The 16,341-nt window shown below is 36.3% G+C and overlaps 1 protein-coding gene across 3 annotated transcripts in view; it reads right to left on the reverse strand.

The window, feature by feature from the left end:
* The window catches only part of MMP16 (matrix metallopeptidase 16), a 313,046-nt gene that overhangs the window by 30,275 nt on the left and 266,430 nt on the right, over positions 1-16,341 (reverse strand). For 2 of the 3 annotated variants that reach the window (XM_058698495.1, XM_058698494.1), the window contains exons 8-9: positions 12,721-12,871; positions 2,645-2,760 (exon numbers count right to left, since the gene is read on the reverse strand). In XM_058698495.1, coding sequence (XP_058554478.1) covers positions 2,645-2,760; positions 12,721-12,871 — 267 coding nt within the window. The remainder of the gene's footprint in view (positions 1-2,644; positions 2,761-12,720; positions 12,872-16,341) is intronic. The other variant, XM_058698496.1, reaches the window with a different exon arrangement.

The raw sequence follows: 16,341 nt of genomic DNA on the forward strand, positions 1-16,341 counted from the left end.
GTTGATTTTTCCCCAACATGTTCTTTGTCAGTATTTTACAAAATTATTTTTTACTATGTAAAGAGAAGCCTCGAAATTCTGAATAGAAGAAAACTTGTTTTTTTCCCCCCTTCTGAAATTGACCTTTGAGGTGGGTAGAGAGTGGGGAAAATGCTCATAGGAATATGATCTTGGTAGTCTCAGTCCTGTTTTGTAGGACACAAAAAATTGAGTAGGAATTTTGGCAGGGGTGAAAACTGATAGTATTTTGTTAATTGTATTAATATAACCAAAAGAATATAATTATGTATTCTAACTTAAACAATTTTGATGTGTTGCTTCATACTTGTTCAGAAACTATTTATGAAAGAGTTAATTCAGTTCAGAATATACTCTTCAGCACAATTTCACTGATTTATACAGAATGAATATGATTAAATATTCAGATGGAAAAGAATATGAAAAGCCATGGGACAGGGGGCATCAAGGTTTTTTTTAATATAATTATGATTTCTCCCCAGAGAATCTGATCAGATCTCAGATATTAGAGGCCTTGTAAATAGAAGCAGGGAAAATGAAAAGTTAATGTGGTAAGGAATTCAGACAATGTGCACTTTTTCAGGGGTGCCTGGGTGGCTCAGTCAGTTAAGCATTTGACTTCAACTCAGGTCATGATCTCACGGTTCATAAGTTTGAGCCCCATGCTGGGCTCTGCAGTGATAAAATGCGGAGCCTGCTTGGGATTCTCTCTCTCCCCCTCTCTCTCTGCCCTTCCCACACTTGCACTCTCTCTCTGTCTCAAAATAAATAAACTTAAAAAAAAATTATGTGTATTTTTTAAATCTTTTGAAACAATTTATTACTTATTTTAAAAGTTATTTTTATTATAAAAGGTAGACTCAGTTTAGAAAGTTAATAAAACAAAGATAAGGAATGAGAAACTATTATCAAACTTGCTAGAGGTAATAACCAGTGAGATCTCTGTTGAATTTTCTTTGCAATATTTTTGTATACTATGTGATAATCTTTACTGAAGACAGTCTAGAGCAGTGGTAAGACTTCTGTAAATATTACGTAGAGTTGGTTTTATCTGGGCTTTAATAAAAGCCCTTTAATTTAACCTCAAGAAATCTCCTCTCCTCTAGCTTCTTCCTCGGTGACACCTATAATTCGTAGGGGTAATTTCAATTTTCGGCCTCCATGTGATCATTTTTCACCTATTTCTTTCATTTCTTTGTCCTTTTCAAATTCATCTGTATAGTTTGAGGTTTTGAACTTATTTTGATCTGGTTTTACAGCCTCCAATGTGGCTGCACTGTTACTTCCCTCATTTTTTTATTGATAACCTTTTGAAAGATATGTTTTCATTTCTATCTGTCCTTTCCTGTGCATTTCTGCTTTTATCACATACTGGCTTTATCTTAACTTGGTCTTTTAATTCTATGAACCAATAGAATATACAAAAAACCCCTATAATTCTCAACAAGTTATATGATCAGAGCTTCTAGGTTCTTTCTGACTTTGTCTCTGCCTACACTATATTACTTGTGGGGTACTTTCATAGAGCATGTAGTATATCACTTCATATAACAAGGGTCATAATACAGTTTGTGTACTTAGACTTTTCTGATTGGTATTTATTCATTCCAGGTCTCAGTTCCTTCAGGGTTATACTCAGTGCATAGTTGTCTTCAACTCTGGCAATATGCTGATGATTAACTATAGTTTTCAGTGGTGGTGTTGATTTTCATTTTCCTCCTATTTCTTCAGTAAACGTTTTTGTTCTTTCCTCATCTGACACATTTAATTTTGTTCCTGCAAGTGATATTTATTTTGTTCTTGTTGCGTATATGTTACAGACTTTCATGCTATTGAGGACCCAAATGGTATATCATTTTCTTATGGTGTGCTTTTTCTATGTATTTCAGAATTATTTCTCTTTCCATTGTTCTGGAATACTGTGTATTGTTCTGGAATATTTAATTATTATTATGGTTTATTCCTATTTACTAATCTCTGAATGAGGAGAGAAATGTTCAGATTTTACATATACCAACAGATAGGAGTGTATGGATTTTCCGTCGCTTGGCTAACTTTCTACTTTGGACCTGGCTGAAACTCAAATCTTGAGATGGAGAGCAAGGAACACGGGCAGGTCTCTGATCTGCTTCTTTTTATTGAGCAATCATTCAGCCACTTAGCCTGACTGTACTGAGTTGGAATCTTCCCTGTTTGCTGACACTCTAAGCCAAAAGTGCGCATTAAAAATTAACATCTTCAGCATGCACAATTGCTGGATGTCTTTGTGTCTCAGGCCACACTTATAACATACCTTCCTTGTGACCAGCTCCTGTCCTATATAGGTCTACTCTTAACTTTCTAGTAATTTTAATAGAAAAATAGGCAAGGTTACTTCGAAGGTATCCACACCCTTCATTTTAAAACATTACCTTCATTTTTTTCTTATAAACTAAAATAAGCTGAGGTAAAAAAAAACATCTGAAGCATAATATTAAGCATAAATTTACGAAGGAAAGTTCACATAAATATATTATGGCCCTAGTATGGTATTTTCTAATGATTTAATCTCTCATAATGAAAAATTAGAATGCATTATTAAAATATTTCATAAACTCATGAAATATATAATGCATATGCTGCATACCATTTTCTTTGTGCACAAAGGCTCCCTGAGGAGATTCAGGGATACCTTTCCAGACGGTGATTGGTTTGGGATAGCCAGGATCCATGGTCTTCATTTCTTCACTATATCTCCAATATCTAAAAAGGATAATAAACAAAAACAACAAAAAACAAAACACATGCATAGAGAAGGAAATTATGTATACACAGTAATAGCTAACATTCATTAAATCCTTGCTGTATGCTGTCAATGATTTACAAAACTGATTAAAAACATTAGAAAGACATTGGATACAAAGAACATTCATTCTGTTTTCTGTCTCGCACATATTAAAAATGGGTATTATTATTGTATATTTATTCTGTCTGCTAAAATTAATTTAAAAATTCTAGCTAAGCATATTGTGCTTCCTAAATATATTTTCAATTCAAAAGGGGATCATCAACCTAAGGATGAGTAAGAGGTTTTCATGATTTTTGAAAAATCTTTCTTAGGCAGCAGAACACTTTTATTTTTATTTCTTTGGAATCATCTTAAGCAGAATCTTGATTCATTTTTCATTCATTTGTTCACTTAACAAATATTTACTGAGTACCTTTTATGTTCCTGGCATATTGTAGACACTATAGAGATATAACCTTGAACAAAGCAGACATGCCCAGCTCTCATCTTTTTAAATTTTAGGATACGTATAGGCAATAAAACAATTTATTAATAAATACATACTATGGTAGGAGGTGGTAAGATTTAGAAAACAAGCAGATAAAGTTAGCTAGGCACATGGGAGAGCCATTTTAGTGAACAGAGAGGTCCTTCCTGTGTCAGACATTTGAGCAGAAAGCAGAAAGAAGGGAGGTGCAACACATACAGCTTTTGGGAGAAGAAGTTCCAGGTAGAGGAACTAGTTATTGAAAGTTACTGTGGCAGGCACAAACTTGGAGCACTTAGGCATCCACAAGAAGGCTAGGGTGACTAGAATTGAGCTGGTTAGTGGAAGAAAAGGTCAGAGTGGGAACAGAATCTAAGATGAGATAGACCTTTATGCTACAGCAAAGCTTCTGGGTTTTCTCTAAGGGATATGTGAGGCCAACACAGATTTTGAGCAGAGGAGCTTCAAGATCTGGCTTATTTTTTAAAGGAACATGCTGGGTGCTGTGAGTTAAATAGACTTAAGGAGGTAAAATAGAAGCAGGAATCCCAGTTAGGATGTCACCGCAACAGTCCTTGGACTGGAATGTAAACTGTAGAGTTGATGGTAATTCAAGGGATTGGGATATATTTTGAAGGGAAATCTCAAAGAGCTTACTAATGAGTTGAATGCAAGATGTGAGAGAAGGAAGTTGAGTGCAACTCAAGAATCTGGGGCCCAAACATGTGGAAGAATAATGTTGCCATTCAGTAAGATAGGGAAGTGGGGGAAGGTGAGTTGGGCTGGTTTGAAGAATCACGATTTTGGTTTTAGACATGTTAAATTCAGGTACCTGCTAGACATCAAAGTGGAGTTGTTGAAGAGTATATGAGTGTAGACTTTAGGGCAGGTCTTGACTGGAGTCCTCAGTGTATAGATAGGAAAACAGATAAAAGGAAAGCTCGCCAAGAGTCAGAACTCTAGATCCCCATGCCTTCACATGGTGGCCCTTCAGCCACTTTCGCAGAACTGCTAGACATCCAAAAAACAAACTGTAACCTGCCCTCCTGGGGATCAGTCATGATTGTTTATATGCTCTAAGAGTCAAAGAAGTTTATGTGTTGAATATTCAAAAGGAATGACAAAGCTGGGGTGAAGCCATTGGCAGTTCCCAGTATTCCTGACACTTTAGGGCAGGCATATGCTCTGTGCATCATCTCGTTTAATCACAACAAACCCATCAGACAGTCATCATTGTCCCCTTTTAAGAGAGGAGACTTCTAAGAGGACAATAAGGGATAGATTTATAAGCAATTGGTCTGATTTTAAAATTCCTTCCTCTTTCCTCTGTGCCCACCAAATACAGTTTTCCAAATTTAAATTTATTTGACAACCTTTTGCCTTGTTTTCCCACTAAACATCTCTTTCCATCTTCTAAAGCTAGTGTTTTACCAACACAGGCTTGGGAAGTGACATACTTAATTCATTATCTCAGGTATTTTGGCTGAAATCAGAAAAAAAATAAGCATTTCCTGGTCTTTTTTGGATATTTTCCTATTCTAGGTCTATGGAAGATTCTTTATCTATTGAGTTCTGGGGTTTTGTACATAAGGTTTTGCTATAGTTCCTAGAAACATCCATTCAAGTAACATCTGGAATATTAGCAATTCCTCCATCCTCAATGTTTACATGGAAAAGAGAAAAAGATTGTTTCATGAAGTATTCCAATAAGTAAGCCACAAGGCAGATTTTATCCAAAGAGGGAAATACCCTGTTACAGGTATTTGTCACAGATTCTCATCAAAAGAAGATGAGAACAGTTCTGATGGAAAGATCAGGAAAAGCTTCACGGAGAAGACGGAGCTAATATAATGGTGACTGGGCCTGTTTTCTGAAGACAAGAAGGCAGAATCATTAGTGTAATGTTTTACCAATTTTGAAGTATATTTTCTTTCATATTTAGTTCATGGGAACATCTGCTTTAAAAATATTTCTGAATATTTCTTTCTCACAGAACATTCTATGATGAATATAGAATGGTTACTCTGGCTAAATTTCAAGATATCATCTCTTCAGTAAATATTTCATTTGTGTTTACAATAGACATACATGTCAACTGGTTCCTGCACTTGACCATAAAGAAAGCCTCTCAGGGGCACCTGGGTGGTTCAATCAGTTAAGAGTCCGACTCTTGATTTTGGGTCACGTCATGATCACAGGGTTTGTGAGATCGAGCCCCATGTCAGGCTCTATACTGGCAGGACAGAGGCCGTTTGGAATTCTCTGTCTCTTTCTCTCTCTCTCCCCTGCCCCGCTCATGAGCATACTCTTTCTCTCTCAAAATAAATAAACATTAAAAAAAGAAAAGAAAAGAAAAGAAAAGAAAAGAAAAGAAAAGAAAAGAAAAGAAAAGAAAACCTCTCAGAGAGAAAATGTTTAATGCCTCATTTTCACAGATTCTAAGAAAAACTTTTTTTCGCATTTTACATCTCTAAAATCAGAATGTACTTTACAGTAGATACTGTATCAAGGTGTACTTGGTAGGGTTTTTCCCTCCATGATAGATTAAATAATGACTTACTTATAATAAATGTTATTTTTGGATATAAACTACAACTTAAAGTAAGCTTTTCAATATTGCTATGTCAGAAGTTTTGAACAATTACAAATCCTGGGGACAATGGGATCACACCCTGTGTGTCATTTAAGAAAGATTAACTACATTCTTAGAAACCAGGTTTGTTCTCTGAGAAGTAGTTGTAGCGATGTTCTTATAACGATACCAGTAATTTATATAGGCTTTTGTAGCTATAAATAAATTTATACACATACATTATTTTATTTTATTTTATTTCATTTAAGTCCCTCAACAATCTTTTATACTGCATATTACAATGCTTTCTATGATGATGTCCTAACCATAGATTTAGTATGTATAGTCACTCAACTCAGTTAAAAGATAATTATTTAGTCACATTCACTCTTTTGAAAAGTTGCAGAGTTGAAACTCTAATACTCTCAGCTTCATAGTTTAGCATGTTAGTGTTATTGTTTCCCTTGGGCATAGCATTCTTACTCTCAGTACTCTCTCTCAACCTCTTAACATACTTAAGTATAATTTTCCTTCTTCCCTCCTTCTGTTCAGTCATTTGCCCACCAACACTTTTTTGAGCACCTATATTATATGCCAAGCACATAAGATTCATAGAGATCACAATTTCAAGAAAATATTAATGGAATGTGAATTCTATTACACTCTCTTGTAGGAACATAATTCTGGTATGAATTTATCAGAGTAAAAACATTCCTCCCTTTCGTCACTGACAGATAATGCAAAATTATAATTTGGGATCATTTCACAATTTTTGAAACACTCAGTGTAGGCTTGGACCCTCAGTTATATGCTATGTGGCAGTTTTGATATATATCCAGTAAACTTGAATGTGATTAGAATCATCTAACTATATTCAGAGCTGTCTTATAAGAGGTGCTGAAGCTTATTCATAAATACAAGTTAGCATTTTAATTTCCAACATATTTGAACATATTTCAAAATGAACAAAAAGCTCATCCCACTGATGTTTTTCTCCCTGAAAAATAAGTTTACGGGTTCCCTGAGAAGCATATTAACATATTCAGATGAAACCTGGGTAAATAAACTATTTGGGGGTTTACAGTTTAGATATTAAAATGGAAAAAAATGGAATTTTGTGCAGGATGGTCAGCAAATGATAAAACCTACTATAAATGAAATTTATAGTTTTTTTTTCTTCTGATATATCAGTTATCTCTAATGTAGAATTATGACTTTAGATTGCTGATTCTTTGAGAAAAGCACTGCAAATCAATGCTTCAAAATAAGTTATGATTAGAAATGAGATTTATTCATTTTATTTGACTTAAGCATGGGTCACATCCATAAGAGACAAAAGTTGTCCATGTAATGGTATATAGCATTTTGTTAAATTTCTCTGCTAAGAAAAAATGGTATAGAAAATTCTGGAATGGTATACATACCAAATTCAAACTGAACAAAAAATGGCTCCAAGGGTAATTTCACGTGACCCAGCCATTTCTTCATCTTACTTTGTCTCATCTGTACTCCAGAGTCAAGACTACTCGCTTCTGTTAAGTTACACAAAATACAGCACCCGTTCTTTTTTCATACCCAAATAATTATACAAAGTCCCACTCTTCAGAAACATTCTCAGTGATGCAACAGAATTGGAGACACCAATTTACACTGTGTTGAATGATCTTAAAAACACATATATTGAGTAATTACTTCATAAACACACAAGTTAAGCTGAAGGAAATACATGTTTTTCTGTTTGACTATTAAGGGTGATAATAGTAAAAACAAAAGTGGATCTAAATTTTGTCTTTCTTTGAACATATCTTAAACTTGTTAAAAGTTAAGCTTAGAATGAAGTATGGCCATAGGGAATGTATCTGTGAGAAGATGCTGACAGATGAGTTAGAAACATAGCCTTTTAGAGTTAAATGCTATGAGGATCAAAATGTATCCAAGTATCAAATTATAGTGTATTAAGAAAAGGGCAAGTAGGAATCTGAGGAAGTGAGTTCCAGGCTGTATGTGAAATAGTGAAATACTGGAAATTTTAATCTGACTTTACAGATCTACTTAAAGAGCCATCATTTCAACTATTCATCTATAGCTATCTGTACACTTAGGAGATTTGATGTAGGCCCCTGCTATCAATACAATTTATGTCAATCATTCTCCAGTGTGTACCTCAGACTGACCTTTCCACTGAGGCAAACTCAAGTTATCCAGGTACCCACTTAATTCCTCCAGTTGGTGTGTGAAACAGACATCTCAAACTAAATATGCACATTTTCAATCTTTTAATCCCCTTTCCCCAATATTCCTTCCCCAGTCTGCTCTATCTCCAGAAAGGGCACCACCGTTTCCATTTTTGAGGTGAAAAACCTAGAAGTTATCTTTAATTTGCTTTTTTCTCACCCCTAAAATCCAAGCCATAAGAAAGACTGTTCTGATTACAGTCAAAATATATCATGTACCCATTCCTTTTCCTCCATCTCCACCGCTACCACCGTATCCTCCTGTACGACTCCAACAGCCTCCCGGTGACCCTCTGCTTCCACTCTTGAAGCCCATTCTTTACTCAGAAGCCACAGTGATGTCTGTGAATACACATCAGATCATCTTGCTTTCCTGCTGAAAATGCCTTCCATACTTTTTCACTGGACTAGAATCAAATCCAACACATTTGTCATGGTCTATAGGGCTCCATATAATCTGGCCCATGCTTACCTATTTGACTTACCGATTACCTTTACCACCTAACTGGCTATGTTGTAGCCACAATGTTTTACCGGATTTAAATATTCCAGTATTATTGCTTTTGCACTACTATGTCATCTGCCTACAACATATTGTTCCAAACAGCTTCCTGTGGCTGAAACTTCACCCATCCAAGGCCCCACTCTTGTGTCTCCTTCATCAGCAAGGGCTCTGACTTCTACACCAATTTTCCAAACACTTCTTCCCACCCATGAGTCTCTATCACATTATCACTTTGCTTTATTTCTTTGTAGCATTTCTCAATGTTAAAAGATTAGGCTCATTTACTTGTTTCCTGCTTACTATTGCCTCCTTTAAAATTTTTTTTTCAACGTTTTTTATTTTATTTTTGGGACAGAGAGAGACAGAGCATGAACGGGGGAGGGGCAGAGAGAGAGGGAGACACAGAATCGGAAACAGGCTCCAGGCTCCGAGCCATCAGCCCAGAGCCTGACGCGGGGCTCGAACTCACGGACCGCGAGATCGTGACCTGGCTGGTCGGACGCTTAACCGACTGCGCCACCCAGGCGCCCCTTGCCTCCTTTAATAGAAGCTAAGTGACACAGAAGCAGAAGCCTTGTGGTCCCTTCTTGAGAACACATGTTAGTCACATCATATGTGCTCAAAATATTTTTTTGAATAAATGAATGAGGGCTGTGCCGGGAGTACTATAGAAACCTTAAAGAAGTGGGAATTAGAGCTGTTGAGAATTGAAAAGTCCGTCTCATATTCATACTATTAGCATGGGCAGTTGGGTTAGAGAAGGATGAATTCCTGCGGAGTGTAATTGAGTTTGTCTACACGCTGGTAGGACATGGACAGGATGCGGGGCTGACATATGGTAGCACTTGGACCAAATCATATTAAATCTGTGCTTTGTATGTCTAGAAAATTAAATAATGATTCTGATTTTGAGTGCTCTTCTAGTATATTTGTACTTTCCCACTCACTACACTACCTACTATTATTGCCTTACATACTATTGCTGTACGTGGTAGTATATACATTATTTGCTTGGCCCCTTAAGGCAGTTGAGTTTTTTACACCTGGACTAGATGATCTCTAAAGTCTCCTTCTTCTCTTAGCTTTAGAGAAATAGAAACCAATTAATCAGCAATCATCCGTCCCCTGCCACCCTTCTTAAGCAGAAAGAGCAGTAGGAGAAGAGGGAGAAGTAAGTAAGGACAAAGCAATATTCAGTGTTTTCTCTCAAAAATATACTCGGAAAATAAATAAAATGTTAAAAAAATTGATAGGTATTAAAAATATACAGTCTATAAGGAAGAAAGACTCACTGAATTCTTATCTAAAAGTGACAACCAAATTGTTGTTTATATGTTTCAGTCAGGTAGTTTAATGTCTTATCCATCTACTTATAATCTAGAATGAAAGTATTGACAAATTGTGATTTTGGAATTATAGAATTATATGAATATGAAGGAATCTGCTTATAAGCCACCTATGACTCATGAAATCTTACAGAAGATCACACACATGGAAATTAATTGGATTCTTGCTTATAAATATTAAAACAATTTTTTAAAATGTTTATTTATTTTTGAGAGAGAGAGAGAGAGAGAGAGAGAGAGAGCAGGAGTGGGGGAGAGGCAGAGAGAGAGGGAGACACAAAATCTGAAGCAGGCTCCAGGCTCTGAGCTGTAGAACTTGTGAACCCTGAGATCGTGACCTGAGCCAAAGTAAGATGCTTAACTGAGCCACTGGGAGCACCAACTTATAAATATTTTTTAAACCTATAAAACCAGTTATTTAGGCAGAGCTTAAAACAAAATATTTCTCCATATTTTGTTATATTTGCATGTAGCAAGCGTCTCAAGTAGGAAACAAATGAACTAAAACTCCTTTTCCGATTTACTATGGCCTTCATTCTAGTATGAATTTGGTATCTAACCTTCATTGATTTCACTTATTTGAGGCAGTGCACATTTAGTTTCTAAACTTAAATTTTTCAATAAGTGCTGAATTTTAGGTTGGAAACATTTTAAAAGTAATACCGGCATGTGTGAAAAAACAAAACAAAACAGGCTTTCTGATCATAGAATGGCAGTTTTTGTTACCATCTGGGAAATCCTCATTAAAACTGTTACATGAAATGTCCTGCAGAAGTGTGTTTTGTCAGCCTTTTGTTTCTATGCCTTTCTCCATCCCCCACCCCCCAAAAAACCCAACAAAACACTCCTTATTGAACCTGGTCCTGAAAGGGTACATTCAAGCAATTAAACTGGCTGGGGGCTTAAACTCTAACAACCTTCAGGGTTGTTATTTTAAGGAATATGTTATAAGTCTGCAGATTTATTTTCATTAGTGGTCACCATGCTGTGGCCATCAATTTCTTCTTTCTTCTTTCATACTCTACCCACTTATATCTTGCTGAGAATCAACTTTTTGTGGCTATAAGTAGCATCTTCTCCTTCAATAGATTTTTTGTTTGATAGACCTTTTTTGTTTTGTGATTTGGCAAGAAACACGTAGCAAAACTTTAGTTTCATGATATTGCTTGCAAGTTTATGAACATTTTGCTATAGAAGTATACACAAATCAAATGTATAGAAAGTTAGTAACAGCATAAATTAAAAAATATACATTCTAATCCATGAAGACAAATTACAGGAGTTTTTTGTTCACAGATAAAGCTCCATGTCTGAAATCATTTGCAATTAAAAATTACAAATTGCAAAATAAAGGGGCACCTGGGTGGTTCAGTCGGTTAAGCGTCCGACTTTGACTCAGGTCATGATCTCACAGCTCGTGAGTTTGAGCCCCGCGTGGGGCTCTGGGCTGACAGCTCAGGGCCTGGAGCCTGCTTCAGATTCTGTGTCTCCCTCTCTCTCTTTCCCTCCTCTGCTCATGCTCTATCTCCATAAAATTAATTAAAATTAATTAATTAAACATAAATCAACATTAAAAAATTTTTCAGTTTAAAAATAAAACAAATTGTAAAATAAAGTTTATATCCTTACATATTTTTCTACTAAAGTTGGAGACATATTATAGGGTTAAAGCGTGCCAAGATTATAAGGCAAACTCAATACTAGGTGTTGCACATTAAAGCCTGTTGTTACTATGTCTGTGTGTATGTGTATGTATTTTTTTAAGTTTATTTATTTATTGAGAGAGAGAAAGAAAGCCGGGATGGGGCAGACAGACAGGGAGAGAGAGAGAATCCCAAGCAGGCTCTGGGCTGTCAGCACAGGGTCCGACACTGGGCTCAATCCCAAGAACCATGAGATTGTGACCTGAGCTGAAATCAAAGTCAGACGCTAAACCGACTCAGCCACCCAGGCACTCCTACTTACGTATTTTTAATTTACTATAAAATGCATTCTTAAGTCTTCTACATACAAAAAATTATACTGAGTGTCACATTTGACCCAGCTAGTAGTAGTGTAATTAAAAATTTATTTTTCATCTCTGTTATTTCTTCTACCTAATACTAAATTAAACCAATAAAAAACAGACTTCTAGTTACATTTTCTGTGCAATTTGTATCAAAAATGCACAGGAGTGGAGCCTAGTAGATGCCACAAGTCATAAGACTAGTATAGTTCACTCAATTTTTACTAATGCCATATAAGAAAATGAAAAGAAAGGAAAAGAAAAGGAAGAAAGTTACAGGGAAGGGATATTAATTACACTTTAAGCTAAGTGATAGCTCATAACACCTGTTTGTAGGTACCTAAACAATCAGCTTAAGAACTAGAACCCATGAGTAAACTGGATTATTTGAAAATGCTCAGTTAATTACATGCAGAGTGTAAAACTTTAATTTTGAATATGAAAACAAGCAAACAAAACAGACTGTGCGGTAAAGTGCTTTTAAAATAAAGTTAAGTAAAACATCAAGAAAATGCATTGCAGGATTAGAGATACGCTGCCTACACAGATTTATAGGCATGATATGTTGATGGAGAAGAGTAAGAACATGTACATTCCTAAGAAGGTCATATTATGTGGGTATATTACAGGAATATTATCTTGAGTTGTTTAAAAATACTTTTGATTTCATTAATTCTTGTCTTTATATCACACAGATTCTTAACAATACACATCCACTATAGAGGAGAAATATTAGCTTCTCTAAACATTAGTTAACTGTCTTTCCCAAGTGAAGTGTGTACTGACCTGTCCCCCTTGAAGAAATAGGTTTTCCCAACGTCTTCCCACCAAATGGCTGAATCAATTCCATGCGGGGGAGTTCCACTCCCAAGAGTAATCAAGTCATGAGGATAGCCGGGTTGTAGGGTTGTATCCTTAAACACCCAATATTTGTTACCTGTATGAAATAAGTGCAAATGCAGAATATAATCATTTAATGTCAGAAATTAGACTATATCTATTAACACAATGCATTTAAAATCATTTTACATGAAATCCATAAAATAACTAAATAGTAGTCACTTTTGGCACTTCGATGTTATTGTTGAAAGACTGTCTTCAAAAGTGGATAAAATGAGTAACTATGTAATAATGGAATCAGAATCTGTGAATTAACTCAAGAAACGCAAAATATCTACAACTTGCCATAATACAACAATTCTGAATCAAGAATCAGGAGTTTTCCTCTAGGAATTGGAGGCTCTATTTTTTCTATGAGGCTAAATCATTCCTGTGTTTTGTGCATTCTGTGTATCCTCAGATTGCTTTACTGACTATAACCTGTACTCCATTGAAACACATCCTCCAGGCTGCTCTTTTCCTATTATTATAAACATTCACAAGGTCCTTTGGTCTTATAAAGTCATTTTCCTTTCACCCTATGTGCTCTATCCCTCTCTTTAAGAGTGGTAGCCTAAGGGAAGAGAATTTTAACCCTAACCTTGTTTGGAATTGCCAGAGCATGGCGATATTAACAAGAAGACAAACTTTAGTCAATTTTATTGCTGTTTTGAAATTCTCTATAGGCAACACACTTCCTCACATCCTATCCCACTGGCCAACTGTGCTTACCACTCCCCTCTTTGGTACTGCCTCTCAAGAAGTCTACAACCATTCCTCATTCCACTGAAAGTTGACTTAATACCAACTTTCCCCTGAGAATTTTTGCTCTGGAGTCGCCAATGCTTTCCAAGGAAATCATTCCCCACCCCTATCTATTGACACAGTTGCCCACTTAAAGTACTTTTCTCTCTAAGCTGCTAGAAACATTTTTTTTTTTTTTTTGGTGGTCGGGGGTACTTTTTTCTTAAGCTGCTCCTTTGTGTTTTTGTTTTTTATTAATGTTTATTTGTGAGAGAGAGAGAGAGAAAGAGAGAGAGAGAGAGCTGGCAGGGGAGGGGCAGAGAGAGGGAAGAAGACAGAGAATTCCAAGCAGGCTCTATGCTGTCAGCACAGAGCCCATTGCAGGGCTCCAACTCATGAACTGTGAGATCATGACCTGAGCTGAAATAAAGAGTCAGTCGCTTAACTGACTGAACCCAAACGCCCCTCCTTTCTGTTTTACTTTTCCTCTCAGTTCTTTTTATTATTATTATTATTATTATTATTATTATTATTTTAATTTTGAGAAAGAGAAAGAGAGAGGATGCACAAGTGGGGGAGGAACAGAGAGAGAGGGAGAGAAAGAATTTCAAGCAGGCTCTGTACTGATAATGCAGAGCTCAACTCGGGGCTCAAACCTATGAACTGTGAGATCATGACCTGAGCTGAAACCAAGAGTTGAATGCTTACGCGACTGAGTCACCCAGGCGCCCCTTCTTCCCAGTTCTTAAATGTTGACATTTCCTAAGCCTTTTTTTTCTGCCCTCTTCTCTTATTCTAAATTCTAAATCGGAAGTAGGGGCTGGGAGTGATGATCCCACACTTAAATACTTTCAAGGGCGAGCTTACAACTAGAGTGGATGAGGTATCCAATACTGAGACACATCCATAAAAGTCAGCAAATATACATTGCCCTAAAATTCTATCTACCCCCCACACCAACATAGGATACACTGACAAAGTATCCTATGCTCCTTCTAATAGATGTAAGACTTACTTGTTACAATATTTCAATACTACCCCTAGATGAGGACTATGATAACCTGAACACAACAGAAAGCAAAAGCAAAACAAAACAAAAAAATAACCCCCCCAACAAACAAACAAACAAACAAACAAACAAACAAAAACAAGTCTTCAGGCTAGATTCAGTTAGGTGTCTTTAGTTTGTAACTAGGAGTAATCTTCAAAAAAAATGTTTTTTAATGTTTAATTTTGAGACAGAGTGTGAGTGGGGGAAGGGCAGAGAGAGAGGGAGACACAGAATCTGAAGCACGCTCCAGGCTCTGAACTGTCATCAGCACAGAGCCCAGCGTGGGGCTTGAACTCACTGACTGCAAGATGCTCACTGACCTGAGGCGAAGTCAGATGCTTAACCAACTGAGCCACCCAGACGCCCCAGTAGGAGTAATCTTATTTACTCCAAGAGCTTCTACTGCCATTTGCGATCATATGTAAAAAACAACATTTATTGAGTACCTTCAGTGTCCCAATTATCATATTAAGTACTAAGGGTACTAAAGAGAAGAAGACAGACCTGGTCACTATCCTAATCATCCTGCATTCTACTGGATTAGGCAGATGAAACCAAAGATACAAAAATATAATTGTAGTAGTTGAAAACTACTGAATGCTATGAAGGAAATACATCAGGGGGTGAGAAAAAAGAAATCCTAAGGGGGGAACTCCTTCAAGTAAAGCAATCAGGAAAGCTTCTCTGAAGAAATAACACTTAAACCAAAATTTAAAGAAAGAGAAGAAGATGTTATCTATGCAAAGAATGTCAAGAATAGTATTCCAAGCAAAGGAGTTTGGTATGATTAAAAATGAACAGATCAGCGGAGTGTATTGAACAAAAAAAGAGTGGTACTGAAAATGTATGTGGTGGGTTTTAGTCTTATTTTGAGCGCACTGAAACCATCAAAGAGTGAATGAATGGAGGGATATGATCCGTTTTGTATTTTCAAAAGATGACTTTTTTTTGCCTTTTGTGAAAAATAGATTCCAAGGCAAAGAATGGAAATGAGAAGACCCGCTAATGCTCTTTTGCAAGAATTAATTAGTTGAATCTTTCATCAAAACTTACTTTAGTGCACTTACTAGGCACTATTTTAGGCACTAGAGATGCAGCACTGAATAACAAGGGCACCACCTCTGCTTTATGGAGCTTAGATTCTACCCAATGGGTATGGGAAAACTGAACTTAGACAAGCAAACAAAGGTAATTTCAGAGAGAAAACTACTATAAGAAAAATATGCCTTAATGTAAAAGTGATGGGATGGGAAGAATTGCTTGTATCAGACACGGGAAAGATCCCTTTATTCAAATGAGGCTGATTTGTAACTTACATAATTCAAAAAAGCCAACTCAGTGAAGATGGCTTGATGGGGTGGAAACACCAAGGACAAATGCCTTAATGGGAAGAACCTTGTTAGAGAGCTAGGATACAATGCTGTTGGAATGTATGGGAAGGGTAGAGGTAAGGATCATGTGGCCTTTATCAAATTTTGAACTTCATTCTAAAGTGAAATAGGAAGCCACTAAATAGTTAAATTAAAAAATTCTTTGCTAGTAGCCTATAATCAGGTGACAGCAATACTGATGGAAAGGAGAAAATGGACTTATGACGCATTTTGGAGATGGAATTGATAGGCATTGCTGTTCGGTTGGCTGTGGGGAATTAAAAAACAGATAGGATCAAGGATAATTCTCAAATTCTGACTTTTGTAAGCAAGAGAAGAATTGTGATATAAAATAAGCCAAAG

The sequence above is a fragment of the Neofelis nebulosa genome, chromosome 14 (assembly GCF_028018385.1).
Source record: "Neofelis nebulosa isolate mNeoNeb1 chromosome 14, mNeoNeb1.pri, whole genome shotgun sequence".
Classification (NCBI taxonomy): domain Eukaryota; kingdom Metazoa; phylum Chordata; class Mammalia; order Carnivora; family Felidae; genus Neofelis; species Neofelis nebulosa.